The sequence below is a fragment of the Protopterus annectens genome, chromosome 14.part0 (assembly GCF_019279795.1).
Source record: "Protopterus annectens isolate FY-2018-M chromosome 14.part0, PAN1.0, whole genome shotgun sequence".
NCBI lineage: Eukaryota > Metazoa > Chordata > Ceratodontiformes > Protopteridae > Protopterus > Protopterus annectens.
In genome coordinates this window covers 795535477-795554449 of record NC_056748.1, presented here as the reverse complement: position 1 = coordinate 795554449, position 18973 = coordinate 795535477, and the positions used below count along the sequence as shown (strand labels likewise).

Genomic DNA, 18973 nt, shown 5'->3' with positions numbered 1-18973 from the left:
CAATTCATGGCATCCTATCCTGGACCTGTCTACTCTAAACACCTTTTTTGAGATTGCAAAATTCAAGATGCTGACTCTTCAATTACTTCCTGTGCTAGGCAAAGATGCCTGGTTGGCAACACAAGATTTAGAAGAAGTATACCTGCACATCCCAATCAGGGAATCTTGCAGACTATACCTACACTTCAAAGCAAGCTACACACACTATCTGTTCTCTGCACTGCCCTTTGGCTTATCTACTGCGACTAGTTCCAGTTATTGCATGTTGCAAGCAAAGAAATATTAAAATATACCCATACCTGGACGATTATCTAATTCAGGCAGAAAGCCAGGACATACTTTTGAATCCTCTGGCCTTTGTGCAAAGGCTTCTAACTTGTCTGGGGTACACCATAAAAGAAAAGAAATCACACCCGGTACTCTGTCAAGTTATATTCCTGTTTGCAAGCTTGAATACAACTTCCCCGATGGCTTTCCTCGTGCCAGAAAAACAAATTCATTTGACAACCTACTCCAAACAAGTGGCCACAAAAACCCTGCTATCTACAAGACAAGTACTGCAAGACTTGAGGTACATTGCCTCCTGCATTCTTATTCCAAATGCAAGACTGCATATGAGGAAACTACAGTGGTATTTAAAAAGCCTATGGTGTCAACATTCTCAAGGCCTAGAAACCATGATTCCTATCATACCTTGCCTACGCCTACAGTTCCTTTGGTGGGCAGAGGCCTGCCACCAAAACAAAGGACTACCTTTCACACCACCCCATGCTGCCCAAACCCTAACGGACGCATCAGACTATGCATGGGGGGGGGGGGGGGCTCACCTGGCAGGGAAGTGCATTTAGGGCAAATGGAACCCAAGTCAAATGCACCTACATATCAATCAAAAGAAATGTTAGCTGTACAGAATGCTCTGACAGCTTTCAAGGATCACATTCTTCCAGGACAGCTAATGGTAAAGATGGACAACACCATGGTTATGTGGTACATAAACAAGCAGGGGGTACACATTCCTACCCCCTCTGCAGACTAGCCATGGCATTGTGAAACACAGCCTTGAGCTACCAAGTGCACCTAAAAGCTCAATTTGTCAGGAAAATTGAATACACTGGCAGACTGATTAAACAGAAACCTCTTGGGCCCACATCAGGGGAAACTGGAACCACGGATTTTCAACATTGTGACAAGCGAATGGTGGAGCCCAGACATCAATTTACCTCCCCCCAGATCTACCAGTTGGACAAGTTGTGCACAAGGACTCCCCACAAACAAGTCTGGAAAGTGGATGCTCTGTCTTTCAGCTGGAAAAACCTGTCAGTCTACGCCTTCCCCCTCTGCCTCTGCTCTCCAAAGTTCTACTAAAACCAAGGATGATTTTGTTTGCTCCAGACTGGCCGCACCAACACTGGTGTACCCCTTCCTGCGCAGTGTCGCAAATATCTCCATGGCACCTGCCTCAGACCCCCCTTTCCTGCTGTCTCTGCAGGAGAGCCAAATGCTGCACCCTCTGCTTCCATTGAACCGTGCAGCCTGGCTAATCACTTAAATTCACCCGTATCCCTCAGCAAACCTGTGATGGATGTCATCTTGGAAGTGAGAAGACCTAGTGCTAGAAAATCTTATGCTGTCAAATGGAAAAGATTCTGTGCCTTGAACTCATCTTTAGGGATGAGCACAGCAGCGCCAAATTTACCTCAGATTTTGCAATACTCAACCGAGATGCTTCACAAGGGCCTGTCTTTTTCCTCCATTAAAATCCACGCCTCCGGTATTTCAGCTCCTTGCAACACAGAAGCACCCCTCCTCTCATCTTCTGCTCAAGCAGCATGTCAGAGGAGCAGAAAACTTGAGACCACCCAGGAGATCTCCTACCCCTGCCTGGGACCTTAACTTTGTTTTGGAGAAGCTCACTCTACCTCCTTTCTAGCCAGCTGCTACTGCAGACTTAAAATTTCTTTCTTGGAAAACAGACTTCCTTTTAGCAATCACTTCAGCTAGAAGGATATCTGAATTACAGGCCATTATGTCAGTGGAGCCTTTCATCTTTCATGCGGACAGGGTATTTCTCAGGACCAATCCATCCTTCATGCTCAAGGTGGTTTCCAATGTGGCTCTTAATCGGTCCATTCATTTGCCAATCTTCTTTCCCAATCCACAAAACAAAGGGGAACGGATTCTGCATTCCTTGGATGTGCACAGACAACTTAGATTCTACTTGGACAGGACTAAATCTCAAAGAAAATCTGAACTATTGCTGGTAGCATTTGCTGCAGGGGCAGAGGGGAAGGTATTTCAAAACAAACCATTTCTAAATGGATAAGCCATTGCATCCATTTCTGCTGTAAGCACCATGGAAAACCTATCCCCCAGGGAATCCGATGTCACAACACCAGGGCTGCATCTACTTCTGCAGCCTTTCTCAGAGGTGTTCTTACCAGGGATTTCCTAGAAGCTGCTACCTAGAGTTCTGTACATACTTTCACCAAGCATGATCATTTGCCAGTTTTCTCTAAATCCAGAGCTGGCTTTGCCACTGCTGTCTTGCAGGGCCTTATAGCTGCCCCTAATGCTGTATAAACTCCTCCTCCCAACCATAGCTTTGGGAATCTACCCAGATGTAATGACTGCAACAGTGAAACACGAACATAGTACAGTTGTGTACACTTAACATAAATGTAGATGTTAGTGTATTCACTGTTGCAGTCCTGGTTACCCTCCCTCCAGCCTCCTAGTTTTTATGGCTGTACCTCTACTTTCCTTTACTATGCTTAAAAGCCTTTTTGGTGTATTTGCTTTTGGTTGGAGGTATACTTTTGTGTTTTTGCTCCCCATTAGGGGTCACCTGACATCTGGGGCAAGAAACTGATGTAATGGTGTCGGCTGCATGTTTTTATACCCCTGACGACCTGATGTCATGGAAGAAGGGACAGCAACCGACGCAGGACCCAAGACTGTTTATCAGGCCAACTGAGGGCAACCTGCCAGCAGATTACCCAAATATAATGACTGCAACAGTGAATACACTCTAACATCTACATTTATGTTAAGTGTACACAACTGTACTTTTGATGCACCTCATCTTTTATAAACTTCACCTGACTGCTTGGATGATAGGGTCTTTATTCTGTTAAAGCACATATTTACTGAGGACTTGCAGCAGTCACGAATGAAAGCAATAAAGCCTGCTTCTAGAAAACCGTATACTAGCAGATGGAAAAGGTTTTCTAGTTACAAACAACATTACCAGCACTCATTCAGGACTAGTTGTTCTCTGGTTTTATTATAATTGAGTTACTTTGTGGATTTTTCTTGCCCCTCCAAGATTCATTTATTGGCTATTTTGCCATACCTACCTATGGATAACTGTTTCAAGGCATTCTCATGTCAAAATGTTATTGAAAGGAGTTTTCTGTAAGAGGTTTTCAGGAGAACCGATGATCCCTTCCTGGTATCTTAATTTCGTGCTAGGGAAGGTGACACTTGCTTTATTTAAACACTCATCTGGATGATTTGAAGTGCTTCACATGAAAACCAGTTTAACTGATATTTCTGACCTCTGTTAGGCTTGCCACTCCTCTGTTTTTTTTCCGGACTATCAGGAAATCAAACTGGTTCTCCGGTAGTCCGGAAAACACTGTATAAACTCCGGTATTCTGTTTCAAAAAGGAAACAGACTATCGGAGTTTGTAAATCGGCTGATTTACTATGCTTTTTTTTTTTTTTACAGAAAAGCATAGTAAATCAGCCAAAAGCAGGCGGCGGGAACGAAAAAAGAGGGCATTCCCGTTGAGTGATGCTGTCGTGACATCACAAAATAAGAGGTATGTTGGTGGGAGAGGGGGTTGGGGTGGGCGGGGTTACTGGTGAAGCGAGGGGCGTGGCTTTGCTCCGGTTTTAGCCGTGAAGGAAGGTGGCAACCCTAACCTCTGCAGGAAGGCTATCTGAGTTGCAAGAGCTTATTGTGAGTCATCCCTTTTTCTTCCATATGGACAATTTCTTTGAGAACTGATCATTCTTTTATATCTAAAGTGATATCTGAGTTTACTTTAAGCCAGTCTATCTGTGTCTTTTCTTTCCTAAACCCAAAAATGAGGGAGAAAGGATACTTCATACCTTGAATGTCCACAGACAGCCGAGCACTGTCCTAGTAAAACTAAATCTTTCAGATCATTGGATCAATAGATAATTTCTTGAAGGTATGCGGGAACAATGTGTCAAAACAGACCATTACCTTTTGTTATAGGAACGACAAAACTATTTCAGGCAGGGTCAAGGCACCCACTCTACCTGGGCCTTGGCTTAATACATGACTTTGTAAAGGTTTGGATTCTACAAGTAACAATCTGGTCCTTTTTATTTAGTTTCACAAGGCATTACAAGCTTGATTCATTCTCGAAGTAGATTGTTTTGCTTTAGCTGTTCTCCAGTGGCTTCTGGACCTTAATTTCTCAAATGTAAGCTAGGATAATCTACCATTATAGCTAAGGCTACTGCACAGTGATCATTATGTTGACCATAGTACAATTGTGTAATTCAACTTGCCATAACATAACAGAAGATGGTTTGAACGATCACTGCTGCAGTAGCCTTAAGATTTAACTGCTAAACCAGCTTAAAAACTGTCGGTATGCATTCCACTCCCAAGCCGTTAGACCGCTTTAGCTAAGCTGATTTAAAAGGCCATTTTTTGGAGTGTTAAGCTCGTAAGAGCTTTCCTGTCACTTAGGTGAAATGCTCCTCTGCAGGTTTTAGAGGATTAATGGTTAGCTAATGCTATATCTCATTGATTGGCAGGTATGTTGCTTGTGTGTGGGAGAGGGAGGATTTAAAATAGTTTTTCTTAGTTTGTGCAAAAAAGACTTCTTTAAAGCTGTGAAAAAGGGTTTTAATGATTGCCATAGTACTTAATTTTAAATAGCATCACTTTTTTTTTGTTTAAACTTTTATGGTAAAAAGTTGATTTTTGTTGTAAATATTTTTATTTACTTTAGGGAACTTGTGTGCTTTAAAGTTAATTATACTGTGTGTTTGGGGTGTTTTTTGTTTTTGCAAAATGTGTCATCAGTTTTTTTTGACTACTGCTTGCAGACTTCTCTGGGAATCTGGCATCTTTTTTGGCTAGTCAGTAAAACAACTTACTGGTTCCTCAGTTGAAATAACAAAAAGAATGTTATTAAGCAGCCTTTGCTAGCCACAGCAGGCTGCTAAAGTACCTCATTGCTGATGGGTGACTGCTGTGGTCAAAACTGGTTCCTCGGGCAAGTCGCCTTTTTCCTTGCTCTTCCTGGTATACCTCCTATAACCAGAATGGACTGGAGGTTAGCCACGTCCTCTGTGGCTGTTGGAGTGTTCTTGGTGAGCATGGTAGATGCTAGATTGTAGATGAATGCTACTTTGACTTGCCAGAAAATTATGCCCAATCATAGGGATGTTTTACTTGGCAAAAGCGAGTCTTGTTTCTTCAGAAACGCCTGTCAATTTTTTTAACTCGTTTTCCCCTTACTCTGTTAATCTGGACAGGGATCATTTACTGGATTTAGTTCAGGTTCTTTACCTTTCTTGTTTTAATCTTTCTGGTAAAAGAAAAAGAGAATCTTAAACATTTTTAATGCATTTCAAAATTAAGTGGCAGTATTTTGTTTCCACATTTTTATGATAAATAAATTCTGAGGAGATTCTGGATCTGATAAGTTTCATTCATTCTTAAACTCTTGGATTTGGATCTGAGCCAACTTTGCTACTTCTATTAGCTCATGGATCACTGAAAGTTATCAAGTTCTCCCTTTCCCATAATGCCCTAGTCCCTAAAATCTCAACTCATTTGCCACAGTGGTTGCTTTTAAGCTTTCGAGTTACTAAATTCTTTTTGGGATTAGTGAGTTTAATATTTTTCTACTTAGTATTTTTTATATCACCCAAGTCTTCTAGTGTTTTCTCCCTTTACTTTCAAAGTACTTGTGTACTGCTAGATTTCTTTACCATTGTTAGTAGTTTTCTGTTTGGTACCCCTTTACCATAGTTGATACATTATTGTATTTCTATATTAATAATTTAAAAAAATCTGTTTAACTTTTTGGACGTTTGGCTGTTTTTCTAGTGTTTCTGCTTTTCTCCCTTCAGTTACAATTTCAGAGAAGCCCTGTGGTTTCAAAAAATGTTTGGCCTCTGACTAGAAAATCTCTGCTGCACATTCTGGATGCATCTGTTGCCTAGGCCCATCGCATCTCAACACAAACTGTGACATCATGTAAGGGTTTTAACCCTATGGGCATCATAAACTGCAAGAAAAAAATATTCTCAGAGGCTTGCTGCCCTCCACATTTTCTTCAGTATCTTCTGGGGCTCAACTCCCTGAAGTCTGAAAAGCAAGCTTCTAGAAAATGCTTTCCAGAGCCTTTGATTTAATCAACTCCAAGTGCAGAACCTCCAGTAAAATCTATAAAGCTACAGATCTGAAGATTCAAAAAGAAACGCCACCTTAGATCAATCATCTTTAGACTGCCACCCCTTTCTTTGAGGATTGAGACACCACCATTCTAGGCCCTCAACCACAGCATCTTTGACTCTGTGTTCAGAAAGTTTGACTGAAGCCGATGTGGACAGGATGATAAAGTTCTTCTCGATGCAGATAAAAATGGAGGGTTTTCCCTACTCAGACCCATTTGGCCCTGGAGACTTAGTGCAGCCCCTCCCTTGCTTGCTTCTCTGGTCTAACCTGTGGTATTAGTGTTAACAGATCAGAAGGTTCTGGAGTTCCCATTGGATCCTTCCCACAAGTACAGCCAGCCCAAGCTAGCCACCACGATACCCATCAGGGTATACTGATTTCTTCAGACACTTGATTAGTGCATCCCACCTAAGTTCCAAGGATGAAAGCCAAAAGGAGGCACAAACACTCGAGTCAGTCACTGAAAATAAGGGGGAAGGGTCCCCAAGATCACAACACAAAGATGTCTCATTTGGAGACGTTCTGAACTAAAGCAAGGGAGTGGTTTGTTTCCCATTAGCCCTTCTCAAGAGGAGTCTCTATATTCCTGGAGGCATTTGGTGCTGTGGTTTGGCTACCTCCTGGGTGACTCCACCCGCTGATCAACTTAATGATTTGGTTTTTCAGCGGGTATGGAAGGAGCCTGATGCTATTGCACCAATACCCATGACACCAGACAAGATCCTGGCACTACCTAAGGACAGAGTCTATTGGATGAAAGGAGTAATGGTTGATGCCATGGTCTTAGCGGCAGTCATCAAGAAGGAACTAGCAGAAAGGAGTTCCTCTGTGTACCCCTCTAACAGGGAGTCTAGGGTGCTGGACAGGTTTGGGAAGCATGTTTATTCTTAAGCAAACTTTGCCCTTAGATTGCCGAACTACCTAGCACATTTCACAAGCCTCCATAGGGATTTGATTAGAGCTTACCATATCTCTGTCTGGGACCATATCCTCCGAGACTGAGAACTCTGCCTCGCAGTTGGCTACCCTTCAGTCCATTTCCGATTTGCCCATAAGGTTTATCTTGCATGCAGCAGAAGGTACCTCACAGGCAGCGGGTTCAGGTATTTCCATCAGAAGGCACGCCTGAATGTGCTTGTGTGACTTTGCAGAGCCCTTCAGAGCTTCCTTCATCCATGTGTTTGATGGAAGTTCCCTATTTGGCACCAAAGTTAGACATGCTCTCCAGGTGTAAGTAGGAAGGTAAAACCTTGTCTGCTATGGGTATAAGTTTTTTGACCCCTGAATGAACCTTTTCTATGAATCGGTGAGGAGGTTGGAAGATGTGGTCCAAGAAATCCCAGGGTCCCTTCCAAGATCCACTTTGAGATAGATTCCCCCAGAGGCAGATGGTGGAACTGTCTCTGCCAAACCAAGGATCAAGAGATTCCTTCTCCGACAGATCTTACCAGGCCTCCTGACTGATGCAGTCTGAGATCATTTATTTCTGCACCAGAGAGCCTGGTTAAAAATTACAAAAGCTTCATTGGGGCAGAGGATAATATTCAGGGGTTATCGTACCATTTTCCCATTTACTTCCTCTGGTTTCAAAGATCACCTCTGATCCACCCATTCAGAGGGAGGCAGTAGCAACAGAAATAAACGAGCTGCTAAAAAAGTCATCCAAGAGGGCCCCTACAGGGGATTTTGGAGATCAATATTGGATCTCTGCAATCTAAATCAAGTCAGTTCAGTATCAAAGTTCCATATGGTCACAGTTCAGTCCAGTCAACCTTTTCTGTATCGGGACGATTGGATGTTCTTAATAGATCTCCAGGATGTGTGCTGTCATATCAAAATTAGTAGATGCTCTAGGAGATACCTGCAGTATCAACTGGGAGCCAGTCTTTACCAATTCAGAGCTCTTACCTTTGGTCTCACCACAGCCCCTAGAGTGTTCAAGTGTATGGCAGTAGTGACAGCTCACTTGAGGCTCCAATGATTCAGTGTGTTTCCTTATCTAGATGATTGGCTCATCACTCCTCCGATCAGTCATCAGCTGATAAGCCCAGGATACATACTCGATATACGCTCCCATTTGGGTATTTCGATCACTTACAAATGTCAACTGAAGCAATCTGACAGTAACATTCATTGCTGCTTCTTTCAACATGATCACACAAGCAGCATCCCTTTCTCTGGTAAGATTTCAGGCTATTCAGTTACAAGTTAGGAAGATCATCCAAAACTCTTCTGTCAGCTCAGTTAATCCTTCAAGCTTTGGGGTCGGTCAGTGGCAGTCATCCCTAGTACCGTTGTCAAGATAACATACGAGAATACTTCCAACAGATTCTTTACCACCCTCTGTCTAGTCAAATTACTCAAGCTTGCAAAAAATGTCTCCTATAGTGGATACAGTCAACTCAAGTGCAAGGTCATTCTTTTGTGCTTCCCCATCCCAAGACCATACTGACCATGGACACCTTACAGATCAGGTGGGGCGCGCACTTCTTGGGAAAGATGGTCCAAGATGCATGGTCTCCCAGAGGCCAGCATGCGTATCAGTGTTTCCTGAAATGATTGCCGCCCTGTTAACGTTGCAACCTTTCCAAGACTCGCCTCACCAGGACTATTGCGATTCAAACAAACGTCAGTGGTCTGGTACATAAACAAGGGAGAACCAAATCATACCCTCTGTGTCTAGAAGCTTTAAGAATGTGGCAGTGGATGCTCTCATCCAATCCATTTCTGGTAATAGTGCCAATTTTGGGGCAGTCCAACTTGACTGCAGACAAGTTGAGCACACTATTCTAATGACTCATGAGGCCACTCAACTTGAAGGTGGCGGAGAGGATTTTCTGTCGGAGTCAATCATGCTGTGATCTTTTTACATCCCCTCAAGTGCAGCAGGTTCTTTGCTCTCATCCTCCCACTGGGGGAGTCTGCTAGTGATACTGTACTTCACAGTTGGCCCACTGGTCTCCTTTACACCTACCCTTGATACCCCTCAGCCCCAAATTTCTAAAGAAAGCATTTTGATTAAAGAGCACAGTAATTCTCATTGCCCCTTATTGGCCTCATCAGATTTGGTTTCCCTTTCTTTGGCCTCCTATTCCTCCCCCTTGGATCCATCTCCAGACCTTCGGTCTCACCTGACACTCTATTCATCTAGACATTCCAGTCTTAAAATTGACTGCATGGCTTCTCCACTTACTGTGATTGCTAGACAATCCAGGCCGTCATCCCTTGTCTGTCATATTTTTTTTATCTCACAAAGCTTTCACCAGAAAACTGTACAAATGTAAATGGAAAGGATTTGTATTTTAGATGCGCACAGAATTATTTAGATAAGTTTTCTACTCCTTTCTCAAGTTCTGAAACTTATAGTATCAGTCTTCAATAAAGGAACTAGCTTGTCCACCACTGAAGTGCAGTTAGCTGCTATTTCCAACTTTCATGTTGGAATAGATAATGTATCTTTGAGTATTTTCCATAGTTTGAGCCTTTCTAAGAACACTTCTCCTTGGAGCCCCTATTATGGATCATATATCCTCTTGCAATTTAAGTGTAGCATTGAAAGCTCTAACCCAATCTCCATTTGAATCTTCATCTAAGACGGAACTAAAATATTTCACTTGGAAAACTATATTTTTAGTAGCAATTGCATCTGTCAGAAGTTTCTGAATTGCATGCCTTGTCTTCTAAACCTCCTTACTTGAGTTTTCATTAAGACCAGAGTATCTTTAAGAACCAATCCTTTTTTCCAAAGGTGGTGTCAGAATCCAGTATTATTCAGGGTTCTTCTGAAGATTCGGGATGACTTTACAAATATTGTGTTAACTCTGTTGTAACCCAGTTAACTAATTCTCTCATGTTTTTGTAATTGCCAAGGGCAGTTGCAGCAAGCTACTCAGACTGGATATACTCTCAAGTGCACAAGGCTAGGAGTGTTGGATACATCCAGACCATAACTGAGACTTCCTAGAAGACTGAATCTCAATACCATTAAGGTGTCTTTTTTTGAGGACATGCAGCAGGTGTTAAAGGAGGCAGCAAATCCTGATACAACAAAATGTTTTGTTAGTAAATAGAAAAGGTTTTCTCTGATTGGTCCCTTCCCCAGAAGGCCCCTTGGAGGAGGGCCACAGGAAACGGGATATGTAAGAGGAGGAATTTGGACTCTGTCATAGAAGATACGGATTAGTATGAAAGGAAGGGATCCCACAGATCTCCTCTGGAAGATTTCTCCTTCGATATTCTGGAATTGATAAAGCTTGGAGGGTGCTTGTTCACCAAAGCCTCCTTCCTTGGAGGAGTCTGTGTTCTTTGAGGCATTCAGGACTGGCTCATCTACTTCCTGGGTAGTCCTCTCTGAGGTAATAAAACTGGTCTATCAGCAGGCATGGAAGAAAACCAGTATGGTGGAGCCTATCCCATGTAAGCCAGACAAGATTTTGGTTGCACCCAGAAAGAAGTAACATTGGAGCAACCGTTCCTCTGTAGATGTCAGTAGGGTTGCAGCAGCCACTAAGGAGGATCGCTCATGTGCTTATCCTGCTAACTGATAATCTAGGGCATTCAACAAGTTTGAGAAATGGATGTACCCTTCACCGACTTGCAATTATATTGCTCAACTACTTTGCTCATTTGACTCATTTCCAGAGGGAATTCTCCAAGGAGCTGTCAAAATCCCTATTTCGTAATCTGCCTTATGATGTCCAGAAATCTGTGTCACAGCTGTCTACTGTTCAGTCAATGACCAGCATGTCCATGTGCCTCCTTTCTAATGCAGCTGATGTCATAGCAAGGTCAGCAGGCACTGACATTACCTGTCAGGATGCCTGGATGCGCCTATGCAATTTCACAGAAGGCTTCATGCTGGCCTTTGTTAATGTGCCTTCTGATGCTGTGTGGACTGAAATGTAAAGAAACTAACCAATAAGTGAACATACAGTTTTCCACACCCCAAAGGACTTTTATCTGGAATCAAAAAGGTGGAAAAAAGTTAAGCTTGTATGTCCCAAGGTTTTGGCCAGGGTGCTTCTGCAAATGAGCAGAAGAGGTCATAAGTTTAATAGATGTCACCCCAGGGGCAGAGGCTGACCACAATCGAGTGCGAGGTCTTTTCATCAGGAAACCTTCTCAGCTCTCTTGAACATTTGGCTGATTGGTACACTCTGGAGGCAGTCAGAGGACACTTCTCTGCATCCTCAGGCCTGACAGGCCATCACTCAAGATTCTTGGGTGCAGAGAATAATCACCAGAGGCTATTATTTTCTGTCTTTCTCTTCACAGATGAGAAGGAATTTCTGATGGCTGCACATGACCAGATATAATTGGCAGCAGCAGAAATTGCAAAGGTGCTAGAAAAACATCGTCCAAGAGGGTCTCATCAGACCAGCTATGATTGTGTCTTTTTTTAAAGGTTTTGTTAGAAGAAAAACTAGGACCTCGAGCCTTTCTGGACTCATTTACCCCAACCACTTCATGAAATGGACAAAGTACCAGATGGTAATGGTTGTGTTCATCCTGCCTCTTTTGAGGAAGGACAAAGTGGATGTGCTCAATAGTGCTTCCGGCAAATTTACCATATCAAGATAGCAAGGCAGTAAAGGCTTTCACCATTTCTGGCTGGAGTAAAGTCATTTTTAGTTGAGTACTGCCCTTAGTTCTCTCCACAGCCCCCCAAAGTGTACCAAATGCATGGCAGCTGTGGTAGCGTAACTCAGGCTGCAAGGATTCCAGATGTTTCCCTTCTTGGAAAATTGGCTCCTCACTGCATCTACCAGAGATTTTCTAATTCAGTGCAGGGACTTCTTGCTCCATCTGGCTCCGTACTAGGGAATTAAGAGTTACCTTTCCAAAATGTACCAGCGCAGACAATAGTTCATAGGATGCCACTTTGCTTCAACTACTCAGCCAGACTTGCTCAAGCCAAAATTGTCCATCTTATAAATTCAGAGGTCCTTTCTCATCCCAACCCTCCAGTGAGACTTGTCCTTCAGCTGCTGGGCTTCATGGCTGTATCGATCATACTGGTATCTCAGGCAAGATTCTACAGGAGTGCTTCAACTGACATTTTCAGTACAGTGTTCTTTGATGCATCAACCACTTAGTGCCCCAATATGCAAGAACTGCATTTGTTGGTGGTTTACCTTGCCAGTAGTAACATAGGGATGATCATTCACCGTACCATCCCTGATGGCCATTTTGACCACAGACTCATTCCTTCTGGGGTTGGGGCTTTACGAAGGGAAGATGGTTCAAGGCACATGGCCATCAACATTCGCTAGTGTCAACACCTTGGAGATGAGGGCAATCCTGAAAGGTATACAAGGATTTCAGGACTCCCTCTCAGAAGCTATGATATTAATCCAGATGGACATCATGGTGGTCTGGTATTTCAGCAAGCTGGAAGAAACCTGTTCATACCTAATAGTGCTGGGAAACCATGAGGGTGTGACTACGGGTAATTTCTCTACACATGTAATGCACATCCCGAGGGCTTCCGATAGTTTTAGCAGACAAGCTGAGCAGGTATATTCTGTCCCACGAAGTCCCTCAGTGATGACTATTTTTATTTATGGGGGCAAAATTATTGCAATCTTTTTGCTTCATGTCTTAACAGCAGCACTTTCACTCTGATTTCCCTGTAGGGACATGCTCTGGGGGGTGCTGTTAACAATTTGCCCTCAGGTTTCCTATATGCCTTTTACACCTTTTCTCCTGATAACCAGATTTCTTAAGAAATGCATGAGGTACAAAGCAAAAGTGATTCTCACTGCACCCTTTCGGCCCCTGAAGGTTTGGTTCCCGGTTTTCTGGCTTTGTCTGAAATATCTTTGAGTGCTAGATCTATGTCCAGACTTGCTTCTTCCATCCTGCGGGCCTCACTGAGGCATAAAAACCCTGAAGTTAACCGCATGTTTTTTTCAATTCTAATGGTGGCCAAAGACTCACTATGCAGGTTTACATTAGCAAATAGAAAATATTCACTATGAGCTTCTTACAAAGGCATGGATACCTTAAGCTGCACTACTGTACATTTTAGATTTTTAACCAAATAGTTTCAGAAAGGTACTAGTTTCTCAACCAGTTAAGTACAGTTAGTATCCATTTAATATCCATTTCTAATTTCCTTGTGGTTCTCAGCCAAGCTTTAGTTACTTGAATGAAAATTTTGAAGAGAACTTTACTTTAAAGGCTTCCAATCAGGGATCCATCCCTCCATGTGAAATTACCATCATGCTATAGACATTAACTAGGGGCGCCCTTTGAGCCTACATCCTCAGTGGTCTTGGAATTCTTTTTTGGAATACCATTTTGTAGTAGCCATTACTTTAGATAGGAAGATGTCTGGGCTACAGGTGTTGCCTGTAGAGATGGCCTTATCTAGTGTTTTACAAGGGTTACAGGTGTTGCCTGCAGAGATAGCCTTAGCTTGTGTTTTACAAGGGTTCGGTATTCTTGTAAGCTAGTTCTCATTGTCTACCAAAAGTGGCCTCTGAATTGAATCTTAATCAGATAAGCAGTCTGCCAGTGTTCTTTCCAAACTTTTCTATCTAAGGGGAATATACGCTACATCTCATGATGTCCATCAGCTTGGGTTTTATTTGCATTGTACAAAGATTTATCACAGATGTCTGCAACCTGTGGCATGTGTGCCAAGCATGGCCCTTGGAATGATTTTAAATGGCACACTGAATTGAAATCAGGGTTGCTAGACATCCCTATTTGAGCAGTACTGTCCTGAGTTCAGTGGCCCCGTCCCAAGTCCCGCATTGTTTGAAAATCCTATTTGAAGTTAGTGAACCCACTGTTATGCATTGAAAAGAAGTGGCTTCGGTTTGCAATTTTTGATTGGCTGTTATACCGAGAGACTTTTTATTGGTTGCTTAGCTGGCTATCCCTACCTGTCATTTCGGAAATCTGACAACCCTGGCTTAGGCTGGCACGCTGAGTGACTTTGCAACATTACTTTGGCAAAGCACTACTAAAAGTTTGCTGATGCCTAGGTTATCAGGAAGTCAAAAACATTTTTCTATTACTTTTAAAGACTAAATTGTGATGAGGAGTTTCCAAAGTGAACTTAACGAGATGGCTTTTTGACTATTTCTTTTATGACAAAATGTTTAACTTTATCTGGCAAACTAAAGGCTCACTCATGCAGAGCTGTGACAACCTCCATGGCTTTCTTCTCTAGAGCTCTCATTGAGATTTGTGCTGGGCTACTTGGTCTACAGTTCATACATTTGTATTGCCTTACAAGTTGAAAGAACAGTCTACATGTCATACATCTTTTGGCTTCACCATACTTCAAAATATCTTCCCATGAGACCACTAAGGGTTTCGGGTAGCTAGGGAATCTGTCCTTAACTGCTGAATCTGATGGAAAAGACCACATCTGACAGTTGTGTATGAACTAACCACTAGATCTGTGTGGTGGTCCATCTCTTTCAACATTCAATCCCTGTATCCCCTATCCTAAATTGTTACTTTGTGCCTCAGCTGTCTGATAGGTTACACCTGACCAGGGACCTTGTCTGACAGCCTGTGTCATAAATGTCCTTTGTTTTTTAGCATTAGTGTTATGACTGTGTTCACTGGGTGATACGATGTCTACAAGCAGGCAAACTCCATCTGAGGTAATCTGGGACCAGAGGGAATTATGGGTAGTGTTGGAGTTCAGGGTCTTGAAAAATACCAAAGTCTGAAATTTGTATCGAGTAACACATCTGTTGAACCAGACAAAGAACACAGACCTAGATTCATAAGCGCATGACTTCAGTTTTTCTCTTACTTTGGAATTGAACAGGGACAATTACCACAAGCTTCTCAGAATGGATCTACTCCCACAAGATCAGGGTTGTTTGATAAACGCTGATGCCAGTCAGCTTACATTGACTGCTTGGATGTTAGGGTCTTAATTCCCTTTAGACTTTTTTCTGAGAACATGCAGCAGATAATAATGGAGGCAAGAAGGCCTGCTACTAGAAAATCATACATTTAGTAAATGGAAAAATTATTCTAGTTTGTGCCGGCAACATAACCAACACCCATGCAGGCTAGTTCTCTAGTTTTATATTTTTAGTTACTATCTTCTGGGATTTCTTGCTGCTTCATAAAGTTACCTTTATAGGCCATGTTAGCATGTCTGTCCATGGATCCTCCACTTTCAGTGAATTCTTATGTCAAAACATTTTTGAAAAGGGGTATTGCATAAGAGGTCTCCAAGTGTACCCTGGAGAGATCTTAATTTTGTTAAGCTAACACTCGCTTCATTTGAATTGGCTAATGTGCGTGACTTGAGGTTGTCTACATTGAAAGCTGTTGCTCTTCCTGCAGATGTCTGAGCAGTCAGTGCATCTCTAGTTGTAAGCTTTTGTGGTGACTCAACACACTAATTTTACACAGTGACATGGTTTCTTTGAGAACTAATTCTTTTATGCTTATAATGGTATCCAAGTTGACTTAAGCCAAACTATCCAAGTTGCCACTTTAATTCTTGAGCCTAATAATGAGGGGGAGAGTGTTCCATACCTTGGATGCCCACAGACAACTTTGGTACTAACTTAATAGAGCTACATCTTTCAGTTATTAGAATGTTAATTTCTTGTGAGTGTAAGGGACAGCCCGTGTCAAAGCAGGCCATTCCAAATGGTTGTCTCATACATTTGTTACACTCAAAATGTAAAACTATTCCATTCAGGGTCATGGCGCACTCAGTGCCTTGGCTTCGTCTATGACATTTTCTAAAGAATTGAATTCTAAAATGTTCTAGAAGAAGTAACTATTTCCTCTGTACATAAATTTAAAAGCTATTACAAGTGTGATTCATTTCCTAGTTCTAGATGGCCTCTGCTAGGACCATTCTCCAGGGATTCCTGGACTTTTCTTCCACCTCCCAAATGTAGTAAGTTAGGGTAATTTGTCCATAAAGCAGAGATCAGTGAAGTAAAGTTACCTTAACAGTTTGTTCAAATGGTCGCTGCTGCAGTAGCTGCTCCCTTAATCCACCCCTCCCCCACGTTATTTTTAGGTGCATTTTTATGCAGGGAATGAATACTTGCCTTTCTGTTGCCCCCAGCATTGTTCGTTCAGGGCTAAGCTTCCTTCGGTCTGTTGGCATGAAAGCTCTGAAAGTCTTGGCACCCATATCAGCCTGAGCTGACTCAGGGTTTAGGAGAGTGGAAGTTGCCCTGAAGCTTTGGAAGCTGGACAACTGTTACATAAGGCTACTACAGATGTGATCATTCGACTATCTACTGTGATGAGTTTTATTACACAACTGTACTTCATAGCAACCACAGAGCTTCTTGGGTGGGATAGGCTTTTTCCTGTCCTTTGTATTGGACTAGATTCCACTAGTGAGCAGCTACTGCAAAGAGGTGGCATTTTTGGGTAAAGGTTTGTACCACATTGTCCATTATATAATTGTATCAGACTACTGGTTGATGGAGAAGAGGATTATTGTTTGTATACCCTTGAAGGCTGGGAAGCCTATTCTCTCATTTTAACAGCACCTTGCTTGGGCTTCTTGCACTGAAGTCCTGCAAGTAGGTTTCACCTTGCTTGAATGCAATGTACTTCAAGAATACAACAGAAATTTGCAGCATCTGTTGAATGATAGAAACTTAATTTGTTAGTGGAGGGAAGGGGTGCAGTGAGCACAGTCTCAGCCATGACAATGCAAAGTTGTATTCAAGGAAACCTAAAAATGCCACTAACTTTTTATTGATAGCAGTCGTTGGAAGAGCTCATTAGGTTAATAATTTTGAAGAAAGTGTACTGACACCTTACAGTAGGAAGTTTATGCAGTTTATTAATGTGATGTGGTTGCAATGTAATTGCGTATTTCGTGGATTTTACTGTTTTTCAGAGTACCAAGTAAATTTTAAGAAAGTAAATGGGGATACTTCCAAAGTAGATGTGATAAAAGCTCACTGTGTTAATTTCTTTTATCTAGACAACTTGTCGTTGACTTCTCATGAAGACTTGCCTTATGGAAAAAGAAAGCGGGAGTGTACAGATGTAGAGTCTAATAAAACAAAAAGAAAAACCTTGCCATCATGCTTGGAGAAACTCTATAGTGAGGGAAGAAACGTCTCCTCTCGTTTAACCATTGAAATAAAAAGTGACAATTCTGTTTTGGAACAGAAAGGTACAGCAACTCAGCAAAGGGAGTTATTTAGTGCTAGAAACCAAGATATGCAATTTATTCCTTTTTCTTCCACTTTGGATCAGTGCAGTATGCACTCTCATGTTACAACTGCCTCTTCTGGTACAGCTTTTGTCAGTGAAGAGAAGTTGAACTACATTGATACTGATGAAAATGATAGCTGGGATAGCTACTCAAGTGTTAAATGGGAAAATGAGTCAAAAAGTGCTGCAGAAATATGTGATTTGGAAAGTGATGATGAGAATGAAACCCCACTGCCTGTTGAGCAGATTTTCAGTTCAAGCCTTAAACCACCACTGGATACACCAGATAAAAGTAGCCTTCCAACTTCATCTCAGCAGTCTACTCCAGTATTCAAAACGTTGGTAAGTCTTCCCTTTTGTTTGTTTGTTGTATCTTTTAAGCTTAGCAACTTTATTCCATGATATGTAGCCCCTTTTGACCCAAAATAATATGGAGCTCCAAAATATTTTAAGAACCTGTAAGTTGCCAGCTGTGTTCAGTCTGTTAAATTGATGTATGATTAAGTTTTGATGATAGAATCTTTGTGTTTAGATGTCGTCAGTAGCTACAGTTATAAAAAGTGGTGGTAGATGTAGTCAGTAGCTACAGTTATAAAAAGTGGTGGTAGGAGAGAGATCAGTAATTAAAATGTGATGTTATGTGATCCTATCTCGCCTACATTCTGACTGATGGGTTCGGAGCCGATCCCTCGGCTCCGACTTGGCACGCTTATGCCAAAGAGCGAAGTCTCTAATTGGCTGAGCTTACTATATCCCAGGATGCACCACCCCAGATCTCGTTTGCCGCTAACCTGCGAAGACGTGGTCTCGAGCTGGCTGAGCTGAGTAGTTATTTTAACTAACTTTTTCTGTCAGTTTTTTGCTGTTTTTGTATTAAAAAGCTGTTTTAACGGCTATTCTTCACATTGTGTGTGTTTGGATTTGTTGAAGACTTTTGTTGTGTGATTGGGTTGAGTTTGGTTTAGGCCCCCTTCATCTAGGGCCTTCCCGGTCAGTCAACCCTCCTAAAACCTTACAGGGTTTTCAAAGTTCCCTGTCATTTGCGCTTTTTAAGCGATAACTGTAAAGTGTGTAATCAGTAAGTCAGTAATTGTATTTTCCTGTTAAAGATTACTGAAATTGTCTTACATAATGTCTCAGAATCCTAGGCCTTCGGGCTTTAAAAAATGTACAAAATGTAGTTTCAAAATGTCCATCACAGACGATCACTCGCTCTGTGTGTATTGTTTGGGTGCAAAACACTTACAGGAGTCATGCAGCGTATGTCACGCTTTTTCCTCAAGGGTCCTCCAGGAGAGGAAAAATAAATTGATTCTTAAGGGGTTAATTAAACCTTCTTTT

General features: G+C 42.0%; 1 protein-coding gene across 1 annotated transcript in view; it reads left to right on the top strand.

The window, feature by feature from the left end:
* LOC122788732 overlaps window positions 1-18973 on the top strand; it is a 1291644-nt gene that overhangs the window by 760409 nt on the left and 512262 nt on the right. Inside the window, exon 5 of the mRNA XM_044055624.1 lies at window positions 17397-17974. Within this exon, the coding sequence (XP_043911559.1) occupies window positions 17397-17974 (578 nt within the window). The remainder of the gene's footprint in view (window positions 1-17396; window positions 17975-18973) is intronic.